The sequence below is a fragment of the Oncorhynchus kisutch genome, linkage group LG7 (genome assembly GCF_002021735.2).
Source record: "Oncorhynchus kisutch isolate 150728-3 linkage group LG7, Okis_V2, whole genome shotgun sequence".
NCBI lineage: Eukaryota > Metazoa > Chordata > Actinopteri > Salmoniformes > Salmonidae > Oncorhynchus > Oncorhynchus kisutch.
The window spans coordinates 38,797,018-38,815,199 of record NC_034180.2 but is presented as its reverse complement, the minus strand read 5'-3'; the positions used below and the strand labels follow the sequence as shown (position 1 = coordinate 38,815,199).

Genomic DNA, 18,182 nt, shown 5'->3' with positions numbered 1-18,182 from the left:
AGAAATCAGTGGCTAACTGCAAGCATTGCAAAGCAATCACTAGCCTGCTATTCAGTGGAGTGAGTGTGTGGTCCAAGTCTGGGTTCAATGGTCTCTTTTCCAAGCTTAAAAGGATAAACATTCAACATCATGGGCCAGAAAAGGTTGAATACATTGGCCATGCTGTCAATCAGCCGCGTTCAAAACATCAAATCTCAGACCTCAGTGAGTTCAAGACAACTGGGAACTCTGGGAAAAAACTAGCTCTGACTGGGAAAAAACATATTTTAAACAGTCATCCAACTCAAAACCATCTTTCTAGAGCTCCGACCTGAAGATCACTAACGTCATGATTCAACCTTGTTTTTTTTTAGTTTCCAGTTGCCTTGAAAGCACCATAAATCCAGAGAATGCCATACATCCAGAGACTTTGATGACAAAGTTTGATGACAAAATGTGCTCACAAGAAGGACCGCCACACCACATTCCTGTTCAACTTGGCACAGCAAGGTGAGTCCAAAAATGTATTGTATGCTGCTGCATAAATGATGCAACATGCCAGGGAGATATATATACTGTAGCTAAGAAAGTAATACTAAGTGTATGTTGTGTAGTAAGCTGGTAGTGTGCCTTGTGCCTCACCCTAATCATTTTATCACTGTCCCCTTCATTTGAAAGAGAAGAGCCGCAAACTCTAGGAGCTTAGATGAAATTATTTTATAATATAATAATTTAATAATATACACTGATGAAGACAGCTTGTCTGTCGAAATGTTGGTTATTAGGTTATTCAATTATTGCATCTGAGTTCCTAGAGTGTGTGGCTCTCCATTTATTTTTCAAGTGTTCTACAGTGGATCCTCCTTTAAAAGTTGTGTCATACTGCAGCACACCTTGCGTGCAGCTGCAGCATTCTGTGGCACATCATTTAATTTGCAGACATTTTTTCTGTTATTGCAAGTTATTACTAGTTTGACCACCAGAGGGCATCTTTGAGAAGCATTTGATAGTATTACGTATTGGCATTACCAGAGATTTTAAAAACTTTATTTTTGTAATAACATAGTACAGTATATGGGATTGATTTTAATACATTTTGGTACTTGCTTAATTAATATGATTAATATTATGGTGTTTCTATTCCATGAAAAATGAAAAACCCTCTGGGTTTCAGTTAGGATGGAACAGAAAATATGGTGCTGTACAACGTGACACTCATAAATTCAGTGTTGTCAGATTGTCAGTTTGTAAATTCAGACCGTTTGCTCTCGGAGCGAACACTGGATGTTCGGGCCGAGGAGTACGGTTGGTTTGATCATTCTGGCCTTACAACGGAAGTCAAGCAACCAAGCTAACTTGCTAGCTTGCTAGCTACTTCCAGACACAAATGAGACCACTCTGACCATTTTACACGCACTAGCAGAGCTGGTAAGGCAGTTATCGTGGTAACCAGAGTTTTGGTGACTGTAACTGTTTATTGAATTATGCTTTTTTGCTGACGTTTACTTACACCGGCCATATTCAACCGGTGTTGAGTGCTCGTAAATGAACTATTCTGCGCTCTGGTACACAGACGAGAGTGCTCTGAAGTCGGTGTACAGTCATGGCCAAAAGTTTTGAGAATGACACAAATATTAATTTTCACAAACTCTGCTGCCTCAGTTTGTACTATGGCAATTTGCATATACTCCAGCATTTTATGAAGAGGGATCAGATGAATTGCAATTAATTGCAAAGTCCTTCTTTGCCATGCAAATGAACTGAATCCCCCAAAAACATTTCCACTGCATTTCAGCCCTGCCACAAAAGGACCAGCTGACATCATGTCAGTGATTCTCTCGTTAACACAGGTGTGAGTGTTGACTCTGTCATGCTGATTGAGTTCAAATAACAGAGTGGAAGCTTCAAAAGGAGGGTGGTGCTTGGAATCATTGTTCTTCCTCTGTCAATCATGGTTACCTGCAAGGAAACAGGTGCCGTCATCATTGCTTTGCACAAAAAGGGCTTCACAGGCAAGGATATTGCTGCCAGTAAGATTGCACCTAAATCAACCATTTATCGGATCATCAAGAACTTCAAGGAGAGCGGTTAAATTGTTGTGAAGAATGCTTCTGGGTATCCAAGAAAGTTCAGCAAGCGCCAGGACCGTCTCCTAAAGTTGATTCAGCTGCGGGATTGGGGCACCACCAGGACAGAGCTAGCTCAGGATGGCCTGGTGTAAAGAAGGGCAGCAAAGAAGCCAGGAAAAACATCAGGGAAAAACAGCAGGGACAGACTGATATTCTGCAAAAGGTACAGGGATTGGACTGCTGAGGACTGGGGTAATGTAATTTTCTCTGATGAATCCCCTTTCCGATTATTTGGGGCACCCGGAAAAAAGCTTGCCCGGAGAAGACAAGGTGAGCGCTACCATCAGTCCTGTGTCATGCAAACAGTAAAGCATCCTGAGACCATTCATGTGTGGGGTTGCTTCTCAGCCAAGGGAGTGGGCTCATTCACCATTTTGCCTAAGAACACAGCCATGAATAAAGAATGGTACCAACACATCCTCCGAGAGCAACTTCTCCCAACCATCCAGGAACAGTTTGGTGACCCACAATGCCTTTTCCAGCATGATGGAGCAACTTGCCATAAGACAAAGTGATAACTAAGTGGCTCTGGGAACAAAACATCGATATTTTGGGTCCATGGCCAGGAAACTACCCAGACCTTAATCCCATTGAGAACTTGTGGTAAATCCTCAAGAGGCGGTTGGACAAACAAACAAAAAACGAATTCTGACAAACTCCAAGCATTGATTATGCAAGAATGGGCTGCCATCAGTCAGGATGTGGCCCAGAAGTTAATTGACAGCATGCCAGGGCGGATTGCAGAGGTCTTGAAAAAGAAGGGTCCATACTTCAAATATTGACTCTTTGCATAAACTTCATGTAATTGTCAATAAAAGCCTTTGACACTTATGAAATGCTTGTAATTATACGTCAGTATTCCATAGTAATATCCGACAAAAATATCTAAAGACACTGAAGCAGCAAACTTTGTGAAAATTTATATTTGTGTCATTCTCAAAACTTTTGGCCACAACTGTAGATAGCCAGAGCGAATTTACAAAAGCACCGGAATGTCCATTGAGAACACACAACGACTATACCATTTAGCTAAACTAAGAATGACGGGAAAAATCAAGTCAATAAACATTGGGTAGTTAGATAGCCTACAGTTGATATACTGGTATGTTTGATGTACAGTATAACTACTAACATTAGGTAGCTAGCTAACATACCGGTACATACTGCTGTAATGATATGCTATGTGGTTCATAAGGACAGCGTAGCTAACAAATTGTCAGCCAACATAATGTGTAAGGTAACTTATTTGAAAAGTCAGTACTTTATTACATTGAGTAGCAAGCTACCCCTTGGTCGTTAGGGGATATCTGGTCTATGATAGGAGGGGGGGGGGGGGTCACACCTAGATCGGCTATTAGACTTCTTTAGTAAAGGATGAATAGTCTATTGTTCAGCTATTAGCCCCCCTCCCCAACTTGCAACAAATTGTTGTTGTTCCCATCTCGTTCCTTTCCCTCTTCCACACGTCATTATTCTGCGCCTGAGTGGCTCGCTTGTGAGCTTGCTGGCATGATATGGTAGCATTTTTGGTTGTGCATCAAGAATTCTGCAGTAGCAAGTTTGTTTGAAGGTGTGGTTATTTACAGGCACATTTTTATATGCTATGGAGGTACATTTGTGTCTTTTTGTCGAGAGAAAACCTTTTTTTTTCTTCAATCAAAAATAATGGTTCTGAAAGTAACCTTTTTCCGACATAAAGGAAATCATAGTGGACACCTACGAAGAAGGACTGTGTGATGATGGCATCTCAGGTAAGCAGCACTGGGCCTTCTTCCGTCCAACTTTTACATAGCTAGTAGTTAGCTCCTACGATTCAGTGTAGGTTCATAACATTCTACTATATTACATACATATATTACATACATACATACCGTAGAATGATACATCATGCAATTATTTTTCTCAACCTAACCAAAAGCATTTAGTTGCGAATACCTGTTCTCACCATTTTCAGGTGAATTAATCTAACTTTCTTTCATGGCAACTCATAAGCAGGCCATGTCCTATTTGTTTCATAGTCGATATATAATAATATTTCATGACAGTGAAACGGTTAGCTTTTTTACAGAAGGATGAAGGAACACAATATGTCTCTCAGGGAATGCTATTCTTATATGTCAGATGAAGAGTTAGACCAGTAAGTCAGCGCCATTAACTTCATTGGGATAGGGGGCAGTATTTTCACATCCGGATGAAAAGCATTCCCAAAGTAAACTGCCTGTTTCTCAGGCCCAGATGCTAGGATATGCATATAATTGGTAGATGTAGATAGAAAACACTCTGAAGTTTCTAAAATTGTTACAATTATGTCTGTAAGTATAACAGAACTTATTTGGCAGGCGAAACCCAGAGGACAAACCATCCAGGGAAAACATTTTTTGAGGTCACTGTGTTTTCAATTATTTTCTATGGGAAACTATATTTATGAGGAACCTGGTTGCAGTTCCTAAAGATGTCAACAGTCTTTAGAAATTGGTTGATGTTTTTCTTTTGAGAAATTAAGAAGTAGGGATGTTCATTGTGAGTGTCAAGCCAAGTGGACTCTTCTGTTTTTTTGGCGCGAATGAACTGGAGCTCGCTCCACGTTGTTTTTGTCCGCTATTGAACACAGTATATTCCGTCTTAAATGTTATTGATTATTTACGTTTTAGGATATCTAAGGTTGGATTAGGAAAGTTGTTTGAAATGTTTGGACCAAGTTTACAGGTAACTTATTAGATACTTTGTAGTCATGTTGGAACCGGTGTATTTCTGAATCAAACACGCCAAATAAATTTACATTTTGGGGATATAAAGAAGGAATTTATCGAACAAAAGGACCATTTGTGATGTTTCTGGGACATTTTAGAGTGCCAACAGAAGAAGATCTTCAAAGGTAAGGCATGAATGAATCGTTATTTCTGACTTTTGTGTAGCATCTGCCTGGTTGAAATATGTTTTTCATGTGATGTAGTGGGTCGCTGTCCTCAAATAATCGCATGGTTTGCTTTCGCCGCAAAGGCTTTTTGAAATCTGACACGGCGGCTGGATTTACAACAAGTTAAGCTTTATTTTGATGTATTGCCCTTGTGATTTTATGAAAGTTAAATATTTATAGTAATTTCATTTGAATTTGGCGCTCTGCAATTTCACCGGATGTTGTCGAGGTGGGACACTAGCGTCCCACTGATCCTGAAAGAAGTTAATGCAAGGATGCCCCATGCGGGCTATAGAATGGTCAAAGGAAGTCTCAGAGCAATCGGCCATCATGTACAATGGCCAAGAGTTAGGGAGTCTTTGCAGCTTGTAGATGGTGCAGGTATCATTGCATATTTCCCATCACCTAATGAACAACCACAATACCAGTCTGGTATTAAGCTTTCTGTGCTGTATTGACATATCCTGAAAATGACATCTGCTGCTTTAGATTGATATCTCAGTTAATGTTTTCATATCTATACAAAATCATCTATTTTCTTTACTTTCAGAGAGCGAGCTGATCAAGGGGTCGAAAATGTAGATATTGTCAGATGTTCACTGTCTGAGGAACAGGCCATGGAGGCTGTATTGCTGGCAAAAGTGTTCATAACCGGAGGTAATTAAACTGTTCTGTGTTCTTTTTCTCTCTTCCTCTCTGCCTTTCTTGTCGTACATGGAACCTGTCTCACATGCATTAACTAAAAATTCTTAAGGTGTCAGCTGCTAATTTTCAGATTTACACCAGATAAACACAGCCATTTTCACTGGACTATCTGTTGCTATCTGTTGCTGCCAAGTCATGATTTCCCTGGGGGTTAGCCTTGCAATAACCAAGTGGTGAGACACATAGCCCTCTATATTTAAATGTTTCAGGTACATTCCGATAGGTGTCTGCGTCACATACAGTATCTTCTATTGACATTATCTTCCATTGCTTGTCCTCATGTGTCTGTTTTTCAGCATTAAGTACTCTGTAGCCACTTAGTGTGGACACCAGGTGATACCACACACACGCACACACCACACACACACACGCACACGCACACACACACACACACACACACACACACACACACACACACACACACACACACACACACACACACACACACACACACACACACACACACACACACACACAATAACAGTCTCTCTCCTTCACTTCATCCCTCTCCCCCTTCACCCTAAATCCTCTAGGTTATATCAGCTGTTTTGGTGAACCCCTCCCACATCTGAACTGGCTGACACAGAGGGCACATCATGATCATAGGTGAGAGGCCACTTGGTCGGGTTAACAGGAAGTATTATTAAAGAGATGCTTTACATTGAAATACAGACAGAGATGTAGGAGTCCCAGAGTTAATGATCCAAGGTCAGTTTAGCATTTCACCTCCTGATGATTATGATGACTGACCGTGTTAGAATAAAAAAAACAAGGCTTAATCATGCTCTCTCTCTATCCACCTGTCTCTCGTCTGCAGGTATGTTTAGATGTGAAAGAGGAAGCCAGTCCAGTCATTGCCACCTCACCCGCTCTTAAGATAAACTTCGGGCCAACTGGGGGCCCAAGGCTGGTTAGGAGACACTGCTAGAGACACTGTAATTGTGATGAACTGAGAGAATATTAGGGTAGCAATGTAATTCACTAATCATATGTTGTCTGCCTCTGTTCTTACCTCTTTTCCTTTCTGTCTTCTACACCTCTCTTCCCACCTTGTCTTTCTTCCTCGTTTTATAATGCACAACATATGTGCATTGATGTACAGATTGAACTTTTATTTATAATATTACAATTTTCATAATTATAATGCATGTATTATGTATTTATAACACCTGGATAATGAACTTCTTTCAATAAAGCGTTTCACATTCTCTACTGGTTGAAATTAAGTATCTTATCCTGTCCTCAGATTAATGCAGATAAAGGGAGTTAGATATGCATAGGTTTTTTTCTGTATATATGATTTGTTATCAGCCTTTACCTAAATAATGTTTCTGTAACTATGCAATAGACTAATGTGTAATCATTGATGTTCCAGGAGCAGGAGTGGTAAACACTGTTGAAGTGTATAATTGTAATACATACATGCAGACACATCATCATTCAAAGAATGGACTTTGATATGACTGAAAAATAATGTCTCAGAGATTCATACCTGAACCAAACCTTTATTTGCCAAGGAAGAGTACATGATCAGTGAATATATTCAATGTACAGGCTACAATGCGGGGGATCTTATGCGTGGCAATAACTACAGTACATGACTATAGGACGTGCATCATGGCACAATAAAGTTATTATATTCTACTCTATCCATAGGCTTCATTAAAATACCATTCAGACTTGAAGTTGATATAACAACTATGATAGCTGAGGTTCATAGATTGGTATGAATATTAGTTCAGAACGTTTTAGGCTCCATACACAGATCGGCTACACCTGTAGCTAGCTACACATCCATAGGTATACGGTTATTTTTTATCCTCCACTACACAATAAGTAAATAGTTAGCTAGCTAAACAGTTCGAACTACTAATTTTGAAAATTACTCTCTCCAGAAACAAGTCTCTCACGGTTGCCGCCTGCTACCGACCCCCCTCAGCTCCCAGCTGTGCCCTGGACACCATTTGTGAATTGATCGCCCCCCATCTAGCTTCAGAGTTTGTTCTGTTAGGTGACCTAAACTGGGATATGCTTAACACCCCGCCAGTCCTACAATCTAAGCTAGATGCCCTCAATCTCACACAAATCATCAAGGAACCCACCAGGTACAACCCTAACTCTGTAAACAAGGGCACCCTCATAGACGTCATCCTGACCAACTGGCCCTCCAAATACACCTCCGCTGTCTTCAACCAGGATCTCAGCGATCACTGCCTCATTGCCTGTATCCGCTACGGAGCCGCAGTCAAACGACCACCACTCATCACTGTCAAACGCTCCCTAAAACACTTCTGTGAGCAGGCCTTTCTAATCGACCTGGCCCGGGTATCCTGGAAGGACATTGACCTCATCCCGTCAGTTGAGGATGCCTGGTCATTCTTTAAAAGTAACTTCCTCACCATTTTAGATAAGCATGCTCCGTTCAAAAAATGCAGAACTAAGAACAGATACAGCCCTTGGTTCACCCCAGACCTGACTGCCCTCGACCAGCACAAAAACATCCTGTGGCGGACTGCAATAGCATCGAATAGTCCCCGTGATATGCAACTGTTCAGGGAAGTCCGGAACCAATACACGCAGTCAGTCAGGAAAGCTAAGGCCAGCTTCTTCAGGCAGAAGTTTGCATCCTGTAGCTCCAACTCCAAAAAGTTCTGGGACACTGTGAAGTCCATGGAGAACAAGAGCACCTCCTCCCAGCTGCCCACTGCACTGAGGCTAGGTAACACGGTCACCACTGATAAATCCATGATTATCGAAAACTTCAATAAGCATTTCTCAACGGCTGGCCATGCCTTCCGCCTGGCTACTTCAACCTCTGCCAACAGCTCCGCCCCCCCCGCAGCTCCTCGCCCAAGCCTCTCCAGGTTCTCCTTTACCCAAATCCAGATAGCAGATGTTCTGAAAGAGCTGCAAAACCTGGACCCGTACAAATCAGCTGGGCTTGACAATCTGGACCCTCTATTTCTGAAACTATCTGCCACCATTGTCGCAACCCCTATTACCAGCCTGTTCAACCTCTCTTTCATCTCGTCTGAGATCCCCAAGGATTGGAAAGCTGCCGCAGTCATCCCCCTCTTCAAAGGGGGAGACACCCTGGACCCAAACTGTTACAGACCTATATCCATCCTGCCCTGCCTATCTAAGGTCTTCGAAAGCCAAGTCAACAAACAGATCACTGACCATCTCGAATCCCACCGTACCTTCTCCGCTGTGCAATCTGGTTTCCGAGCCGGTCATGGGTGCACCTCAGCCACACTCAAGGTACTAAACGACATCATAACCGCCATCGATAAAAGACAGTACTGTGCAGCCGTCTTCATCGACCTTGCCAAGGCTTTCGACTCTGTCAATCACCATATTCTTATCGGCAGACTCAGTAGCCTCGGTTTTTCGGATGACTGCCTTGCCTGGTTCACCAATTACTTTGCAGACAGAGTTCAGTGTGTCAAATCGGAGGGCATGCTGTCCGGTCCTCTGGCAGTCTCTATGGGGGTGCCACAGGGTTCAATTCTCGGGCCGACTCTTTTCTCTGTGTATATCAATGATGTTGCTCTTGCTGCGGGCGATTCCCTGATCCACCTCTACGCAGACGACACCATTCTATATACTTTCGGCCCGTCTTTGGACACTGTGCTATCTAACCTCCAAACAAGCTTCAATGCCATACAACACTCCTTCCGTGGCCTCCAACTGCTCTTAAACGCTAGTAAAACCAAATGCATGCTTTTCAACCGGTCGCTGCCTGCACCTGCATGCCCGACTAGCATCACCACCCTGGATGGTTCCGACCTAGAATATGTGGACGTCTATAAGTACCTAGGTGTCTGGCTAGACTGCAAACTCTCCTTCCAGACTCATATCAAACATCTCCAATCGAAAATCAAATCAAGAGTCGGCTTTCTATTCCGCAACAAAGCCTCCTTCACTCAAGCCGCCAAGCTTACCCTAGTAAAACGGACTATCCTACCGATCCTCGACTTCGGCGATGTCATCTACAAAATGGCTTCCAACACTCTACTCAGCAAACTGGATGCAGTCTATCACAGTGCCATCCGTTTTGTCACTAAAGCACCTTATACCACCCACCACTGCGACTTGTATGCTCTAGTCGGCTGGCCCTCGCTACATATTCGTCGCCAGACCCACTGGCTCCAGGTCATCTACAAGTCTATGCTAGGTAAAGCTCCGCCTTATCTCAGCTCACTGGTCACGATGGCAACACCCATCCGTAGCACGCGCTCCAGCAGGTGTATCTCACTGATCATCCCTAAAGCCAACACCTCATTTGGCCGCCTTTCGTTCCAGTACTCTGCTGCCTGTGACTGGAACGAATTGCAAAAATCGCTGAAGTTGGAGACTTTTATCTCCCTCACCAACTTCAAACATCAGCTATCTGAGCAGCTAACCGATCGCTGCAGCTGTACATAGTCTATTGGTAAATAGCCCACCCTTTTCACCTACCTCATCCCCATACTGTTTTTATTTATTTACTTTTCTGCTCTTCTGCACACCAATATCTCTACCTGTACATGACCATCTGATCATTTATCACTCCAGTGTTAATCTGCAAAATTGTAATTATTTGCCTACCTCCTCATGCCTTTTGCACACATTGTATATAGACCCCCCCTTTGTTTTCTACTGTGTTATTGACTTGTTAATTGTTTACTCCATGTGTAACTCTTTGTTGTATGCTCACACTGCTATGCTTTATCTTGGCCAGGTCGCAGTTGCAAATGAGAACTTGTTCTCAACTAGCCTACCTGGTTAAATAAAGGTGAAATAAAAAAATAAAATAAAAAACTTAATCTGCATTGCAAGGCAAGCGTACGCAATTGTACATTTCTCAGGAGTCCCTAAAACATTAAACAACACAAATGACAAATTAAATCTCATGTCATAACACTAGCTAGTTAGCTGGCTAATGTTAGCTAATCAGATAACTTGCTTATGACAAAAAAATGGGTACAAACGTTTGTCTCTACATTAACTAACATATAACATATTCCTCTCAATTGTACATTTTTTGTTTGACTCGTTATAACGTTATAGCTACAAAACGAATCCCAAACGTTACCAATAAACTTATCCAAACAAGTCAATCAACGTTTATAATCAAACCTCAGGTACCCTAATACGCAAATAAACAATACAATTTAAGACGGAGAATCGTTATTGTGTTTACCGGAGATAAACAAAAAGAACGCACTCTCTCTGCCATGTGCTTGGAAACACTACAGCCAAAATGGGAGCCACTTAGAAAAACTACAACTTCTCCCTAATTTTTCCAAAATCCAGCCTGAAACTCTTTCTAAAGACTGTTGACATCTAGTGGAAGCCCCAGGAACTGCAATTGGGGACGATTTCACCCTATTATAAAAGTGTCAGGCATGCTGATTTTTTGTTTTTAATGGTTTGTCTTCTGGGTTTCGCCTGCCATTTCAGTTCTGTTATACTCACAGACATTATTGTAACAGATTTAGAAACTTTAGAGTGTTTTCTATCCAAACTACCAATTATATGCATATCCTAGCTTCTGGACCCGAGTAGCAGGCAGTTTACTTTGGGCACGCTTTTCATCAAAACGTCAAAATGCCACCCCCCACCAGAATAGAAAGAGTGGGAGGCCCTGGTGCACAACTGAGCAAGAGGACAAGTACATTAGAGTGTCTAGTTTGAGAAACAGATGCCTCACAAGTCCTCAACTGGCAGCTTCAATAAAAAGTATTCGCAAAACACTAGTCTCAACGTCAATAGTGAACTCTGCTAGCATTCTAGGCAGAGTTGCAAAGAAAAAGACTGGACAATAAAAATAAAATATTAATTTCTTTGGGTACTCCCCCTCTTCTCAATTTCCGCCTAAAGACATACCCTAATCTAACTGCCTGTAGCTCCGGTCCAGAAGCCGGAGTTACAGACAAACATACCGATAGGATGCTGGGGATGATTTTAATGAAGAACATACGATGGCAACAATAATTTTAGACAGATAACTTCAAAAATGAGCGAGCTCACCCAGGTGTCCCACACAAATGTAATCAAATGTACCCAAGTGGCCGAATTGGTACAGTGATACATTTTGAAGGGCAGAATTATATACAAAATATATAAATGCTTTTCTAACACACACCCCAAAAAAATACCTTATTTTTTAATTTAAAAAAGTATATATTTTTTAAATAACAAGGGTAACTATTTACTCGGTCTCGCTTTCTCTATCAATTTCCTCTATAATTTGGGTTAAATCTGTATACCTAGACTTTGTTTTAGCTTTTCCTGATTTATTCACCATAATTTAAATATGTAAACGTGCTGAAAATGCTATTGACGATGTACTGCTATGCGTAACACTTGTGGCTCCGTCAAGTAAGATTTGCAATGGCGAATGAACCTCTTTTACGAGAGTTATGCCAAAGGCTGGTCTTCGAACGTATAACCATTACATATTGCCGTTTACCTCAGCTCATTGGCTATCTTCCAAGCAAGATTTCAAGATGATCAGTGGTCATTGGGCCAAAATACAGTCAATCAACGATAGCCCGGTCCTACCATTGGTGCGCAATGAGATCATTGATTGGTGTCTTCAAATTAGTTTGTTTCGGTCAATATGTCCCGGGAAAAGAACCATCAAGTATGGTTGTGTTAGTAACAACCAGAGGATTGCAATGAAACCAACCATGACTGGATAAAAGTTTGTTTCGTGTGGGTAATTACCACGAATGCTTCGTCCAAAGTTGAATGAGACTTGGCATTGCCACCAGAGGAAGATCTTCAAAGGTAAGCGCTTTATTTTATTGTTATTTCTGACTTTCGTGACGCTAATGCTTGGTTGGAAAATGCTAGTAATACTTGTGTGTGCGGGGAGCTGTCCTCAGAAAATCTCATGGTTTGCTTTCGCCGTAAAGCCTTTTTGAAATCTGAGACAGGGGCTGGATTAATAAGATGTTCATCTTTTAAATGATGTAAGATACATGTATTTACAAGAATGTTTAATACAACAAATGGTGTATTTAGAATGTTAGCGCTCTGCAGTTTCACCGGATGTTGGTCTGGTGGGACGTTAGCGTCTCACCTACCCTAGAGAGGTTAATGTACTTGTCCTCTTGCTCAGTTGTGCATCGGGGCCTCCCACTCCACATTCTATTCTGGTTAGAGTCAGTTTACACTGTTCTGTGAAGGGAGTAGTACACAGCGTTGCCCTTTCCCACCTGAACAAATGGAACACCTATGTGAGAATGGTATTCATTGACTACAGCTCAGCGTTCAACACAATAGTGCTCTCAAAGCTCATCAATAAGCTAAGGACCGTGGGACTAAACACCTCCCTCTGCAACTGGATCCTGGACTTTCTGACAGGCCGCCTCCAGGTAGTAAGGGTAGGTAACAACACATCCGCCACTCTGATCCTCAACACAGGGGCCCCTCAGGTGTGCGTGCTCGGTCCCGTCCTGTACTTCCTGTTCACTCATGACTGCACGGCCAGGCACGACTCCAACACCATCATTAAGTTTGCCAATGACACAACAGTGGTAGGCCTGATCACCGACAACGACGAGACAGCCTATAGGGAGGAGGTCAGAGACCGACAGCCTATAGGGAGGAGGTCAGAGACCTGGCCGTGTGGTGCCAGGACAACAACCTCTCCCTCAATGTGATCAATACAAAGGAGATGATTGTGGACTACAGGAAAAAGAAGAACGCCCACATTCTCATCGACGGGGCTGTAGTAGAGCAGGTTGAGAGCTTCAAGTTCCGTGGTGTCCACATCACCAACAAACTAACATGGTCCAAACACACCATGGGTCCTCAGATCCTCAAAAGGTTCTACAGCTGCACCATCGAGAGCATCTTGACTGGTATGGCAACTGCTCTGCCTCCAACCGCAAGGCATTACAGAGCGTAGTGCAAACGGCCAAGTACATCACTGGGGCCAAGCTTCCTGCCATCCGGGACCTCTACATTTTTAATAATTAACTAGGCAAGTCAGTTAAGAACACATTCTTATTTACAATGACAGCCTACCCGGCAAAACCCAGACGGCACTGGGCCAATTGTGCACCACCCTATGTGACTCCAAATCACAGCTGGATGTGATGCAGCCTGGAATCAAACCAGGTACTGCAGTGATGCCTCTTGCACTGAGATGCAGTGTCTTAGACTACTGCACAACTCGGGAGCTCTATACCAGGCAGTGTCAGAGGAGGGCCCTAAAAATTGTCAAAGACTCCAGCCACCCTAGTCATAGACTGTTCTCTCTGCTACCGCACGGCAAGTGGCACCGGAGTGCCAAGTCTAGGTCCAAGAGGCTTCTAAACAGCTTCTACCCCCCAGCCATAAGACTCCTGGACATCTAATCAAATGGCTACCCGGTCTATTTGCATTCCCCCCCCCCCTACACCGCTGCTACTCTGTTGTTATCATCTATGCATAGTCACTTTAATACCTACATTTATATATTACCTCAACTAACTGGTAACCACGCACATTGACTCTGTACCGGTACCCACCTATATATACGGGGTACCCACCTATATACACGGGGTACCCACCTATATACACGGGGCGGCAGGGTAGCCTAGTGGTTAGAGCGTTGGACTAGTAACCGGAAGTTCAAACCCCCGAGCTGACAAGGTACAAATCTGTCGTTCTGCCCCTGAACAGGCAGTTAACCCACTGTTCCTAGGCCGTCATTGAAAATAAGAATTTGTTCTTAACTGACTTGCCTGGTAAAATTAAAAATAAAATAAAAATAGTCTCGCTATTGTTATTTTACTGCTGCTCTTTCTTTGTTACTTTTATTTCTCATTCTTATCCATATTTCTTAAACTGCATTGCTGGTTAGGGGCTCGTAAGTAAGCATTTCACTGTAAGGTCTACACCTGTAGTATTTGGCGCATGTGACTAATACAATTTGATTTGATTTGTTAAAAGTACACTCAAGAAAAACGATTTTATGGATCATACTAATTCAGGAGTATAATTAAAACAGGTTAACATGCCCACCAACATTAGACAATTATACAGAAAGCCCTTGCTGAAATAAGTCAATCAAATCAATGTTGAGAACAGTCAGATGAACTCATACCTGTATCTGACACGGACATGGTGCCGTAGCAGGAAGATCAGAATACAGTGAACCAAGTGTTTGTGAGTTCAATTCCCAGGAGAGATCATTTTGAATAATACTAATTGTATAAATGAACATTCACAATGTAATCATCTGTGTCAAAAATGTAAGTTGAAAATACTATGTTAAAAGCACTGTGTGTGAGTATCTCTAACCTTGACAACAGACAAAGAACTATGAATGAATCAGTGGTTCACCAACCGGGAACACTAACAAGGTGTGATGTGTAATAAACTGTTTCATTTTGGGAGAACGATTCTTTGGGACCATTAGGTGACAGCTGATAGCTGGTATACAAAAATGTTCCTGCAATGTTCCCATGAAACATGTCTAGGACATTGAATTCTGAGAACATGTTCTATTTGACATTAAGGGAATGGTCTCTTAGAAACATTCCTTGCACATCACAATAACATTAGTTAATGACCTGAGACTTAAGAGAACGTTCTCTAAAGTTGTGGAAACGTTTGTTATTAGCTGGTGAGGCAGCAGATTTCCTTGTGCTGAGCTGTAGGTTGTAATATCATTTTCCCTTGTTAAAAGAGGAATGCTGTGGCCTTTAAGTTACACAATGAAACATGAGACCGTTTTCATGTTCTTAGCCAGAGTACAAGCTCACTGTGTCAGAGTGTGTGAGAGGCGAGTGAGGTAAGCTGAGAGAGAGAGAGAGGGGGGGAGAGAGAGAGAGAGAGAGAGAGAGAGAGGGAGAGAGAGAGAGAGAGACAGAGAGAGAGAGAGAGAGAGACAGAGAGAGAGAGAGGGAGGGAGAGAGAGAGAGAGAGGGGGGGGGGGGAGAGAGAGGGGGGAGAGAGAGAGAGAGAGAGAGAGAGGGAGAGAGGGAGAGAGGGGGGGAGAGAGAGAGAGAGAGAGGGGGGGGGGGGGAGAGAGAGAGAGAGAGAGGGAGAGAGGGGGGAGAGAGAGAGAGAGAGAGAGAGAGAGAGAGAGAGAGGGAGGGAGAGAGAGAGAGAGAGAGAGAGAGAGTGCAGAAAGAGAGTGTCTATGGCTGAAGGACACACACATACACACTGATGTGTGTTCAGTTGTTCACAGCCTAGGGCTTGGATCTCCTAGCAGTGCCAAGACAGGCCAAGAATAACAGAGTGCAGGGATCAGGAACTTGGAGTGCGTTTCCATGTTGGTTTAATGGGCTAGTAATTTTGTGGCGCGGGGGGAGACGGGAAGCAGATGGAGCCATCATTAAAAACAATGAGCAGCAGCTGCCTGGCCTGTTCACCTCGGCCCAGGCCCCAGCCAAGATAGACCAGTCTGAGCAGACCAGCCTGAACTAAACCTTTCAAAACCAGAGCTCAGAGTCCACCCCGCACCCCCGCCGTAAGAGCACTCCAACCACCTGGGGGCTCCATGGAGCCACTCCAACTTTGTGTGTTTGTGTGTTGAGTGTATGTGTGAGAGAGGGAGAAGAGAGAAAGACAGTGAGAAAGGGTATGTGTATGTGCATGTGTGCGTGCGTGCGTGTATGTGTGTGTATGTGTGTGTATGGAGGCGGAGGATTTGGCTTGTTCTCCCTGAATACCCCTCCTGTCAGCTGTGCAGCGTTTCATGCTCATCTAACTCCAGACTTTTTATATTACTGTTCTGCTCTGCCTCAGCCACTGGCTGTCATCCCAGCTAAGTCACATTAGCAGATAAGAGTGGGTGGAGAGACACCAAATACCATATGCTTTAGAGATATTAATCAACATGAACTAATGGGAAGGTCTCAGCAATATTAGAAAAACACACACATGAATGGTGCTTTCCTCACGACGACACATTAAAACACACATTACTAATACTCCAATGTTTCCTTTGGTGCACATCCAGGGGAACGAAACACAAACATATGGGATTGACTGCTGCTTTCTGAAGCCGTGTTCCAGAACACTCAACACTAAAAGCCAGTTTAATTTCAAAGATCTATTCTGACTATTTTTCCCACGAGTGCTGAAATGGACTGGGATGTTTAGAAGACTTTTTGACTGGGGAACATGTAGCCAGCATATATGACAGGTTACTGGTTTAAAATAGACATAATTCACACTACAATTTACAATGTACAGTAAAATAGAGTGACCACAGACTATGGCTTTTATTCAAAGCGTTCTCTGATTTAATTGAAATACTACTGCACGAATACTGCAAATGGAGTTTGATTGAACTGCACCCTCAGATTAGCAGCGTCCTCTCTATTGTTCCCCACTACTTTACCACAGGTCACAACATGACAACATTGGTTTTAATGACATTAATGGGCAGTTGAAACTCTCCAACCCTTTTCTGAGGCCAATTTAAAAACACTGACCCCAGTAATGGGATTGAACGTCATCATCATTGTGCTCAGAAAACATGTTTTATCAGCCTGGTCCACCACCTCAATCTGCCTTAAATCCGATAATGAAATAGGCAGGAGTAGGGTCTAAAGTTCAAGTCCTTCATGAATATTCTGACAAAGCCTTGGCTCTAATCCCATAGTGTGTGTGTGTGTGTGTGTGTGTGTGTGTGTGTGTGTGTGTGTGTGTGTGTGTGTGTGTGTGTGTGTGTGTGTGTGAGTGTGTGAGTGTGAGTGTGAGTGTGAGAGAGAGAGAGAGAGAGAGAGAGAGAGAGAGAGAGAGAGAGAGAGAGAGAGAGAGAGAGAGAGAGAGAGAGAGAGAGAGAGAGAGAGAGAGAGAGAGAGAGTGAGAGAGAGACTCTGCCACAAGAGAGGGGAAACCAGCTCAATACTATTCTCAAATAACGATCTTATGAGAGAATAAAATATGGCGGCCAAGTAGTGATGGTATAACATGGACATACTAATGCCATTCCTCAGCAGGTGGAACCATTCAGATAACTGCTTACTAATGAGCCATGACCTGTTCATACTCTGTACAGCAGAGATACTAACTAACTAAACGTAGATCAGTATAATGGAACAACCGACGTAGTGTTCCTACCTTGGGGTCCATACTGGTTTGCCTGGGATCCCTGGGGTCCATAGGGGCCACTGGAGCCACCATGGGGGTAGGGCCCCATCCCTGGGTACATCTGTCCCCCAGGACCAGGAGAGGGGTGAGGGGACATGGAGGGCCCCGACTGAGGTGGTGGTGCAAACTGGGAGCCAGACTGGTTTCTCTGCATGTTGGACATAAAGCCTGGAACACACAGAGAGAGAGAGGGGAGAGAGAACTGTAAACACACTGTGCTAATGATTTCTGCTGCCTATGCATATATACACACACACACACGCAGGTAAATATCCACTCTTTATGCAGGAGATTAACCCAGCTGCTCTCTCCTAACCTCCCTCTAATACTGCTACTGAAAACCAGACCAAACATGATGGTTG

The 18,182-nt window shown here is 43.1% G+C and overlaps 1 protein-coding gene across 1 annotated transcript in view; it reads right to left on the bottom strand.

The window, feature by feature from the left end:
- Nucleotides 1-18,182, bottom strand: part of LOC109893780 (AT-rich interactive domain-containing protein 1B) — a 352,299-nt gene that overhangs the window by 50,812 nt on the left and 283,305 nt on the right. The window contains exon 7 of the mRNA XM_031829069.1: nt 17,791-17,988. Within this exon, the coding sequence (XP_031684929.1) occupies nt 17,791-17,988 (198 nt within the window). The remainder of the gene's footprint in view (nt 1-17,790; nt 17,989-18,182) is intronic.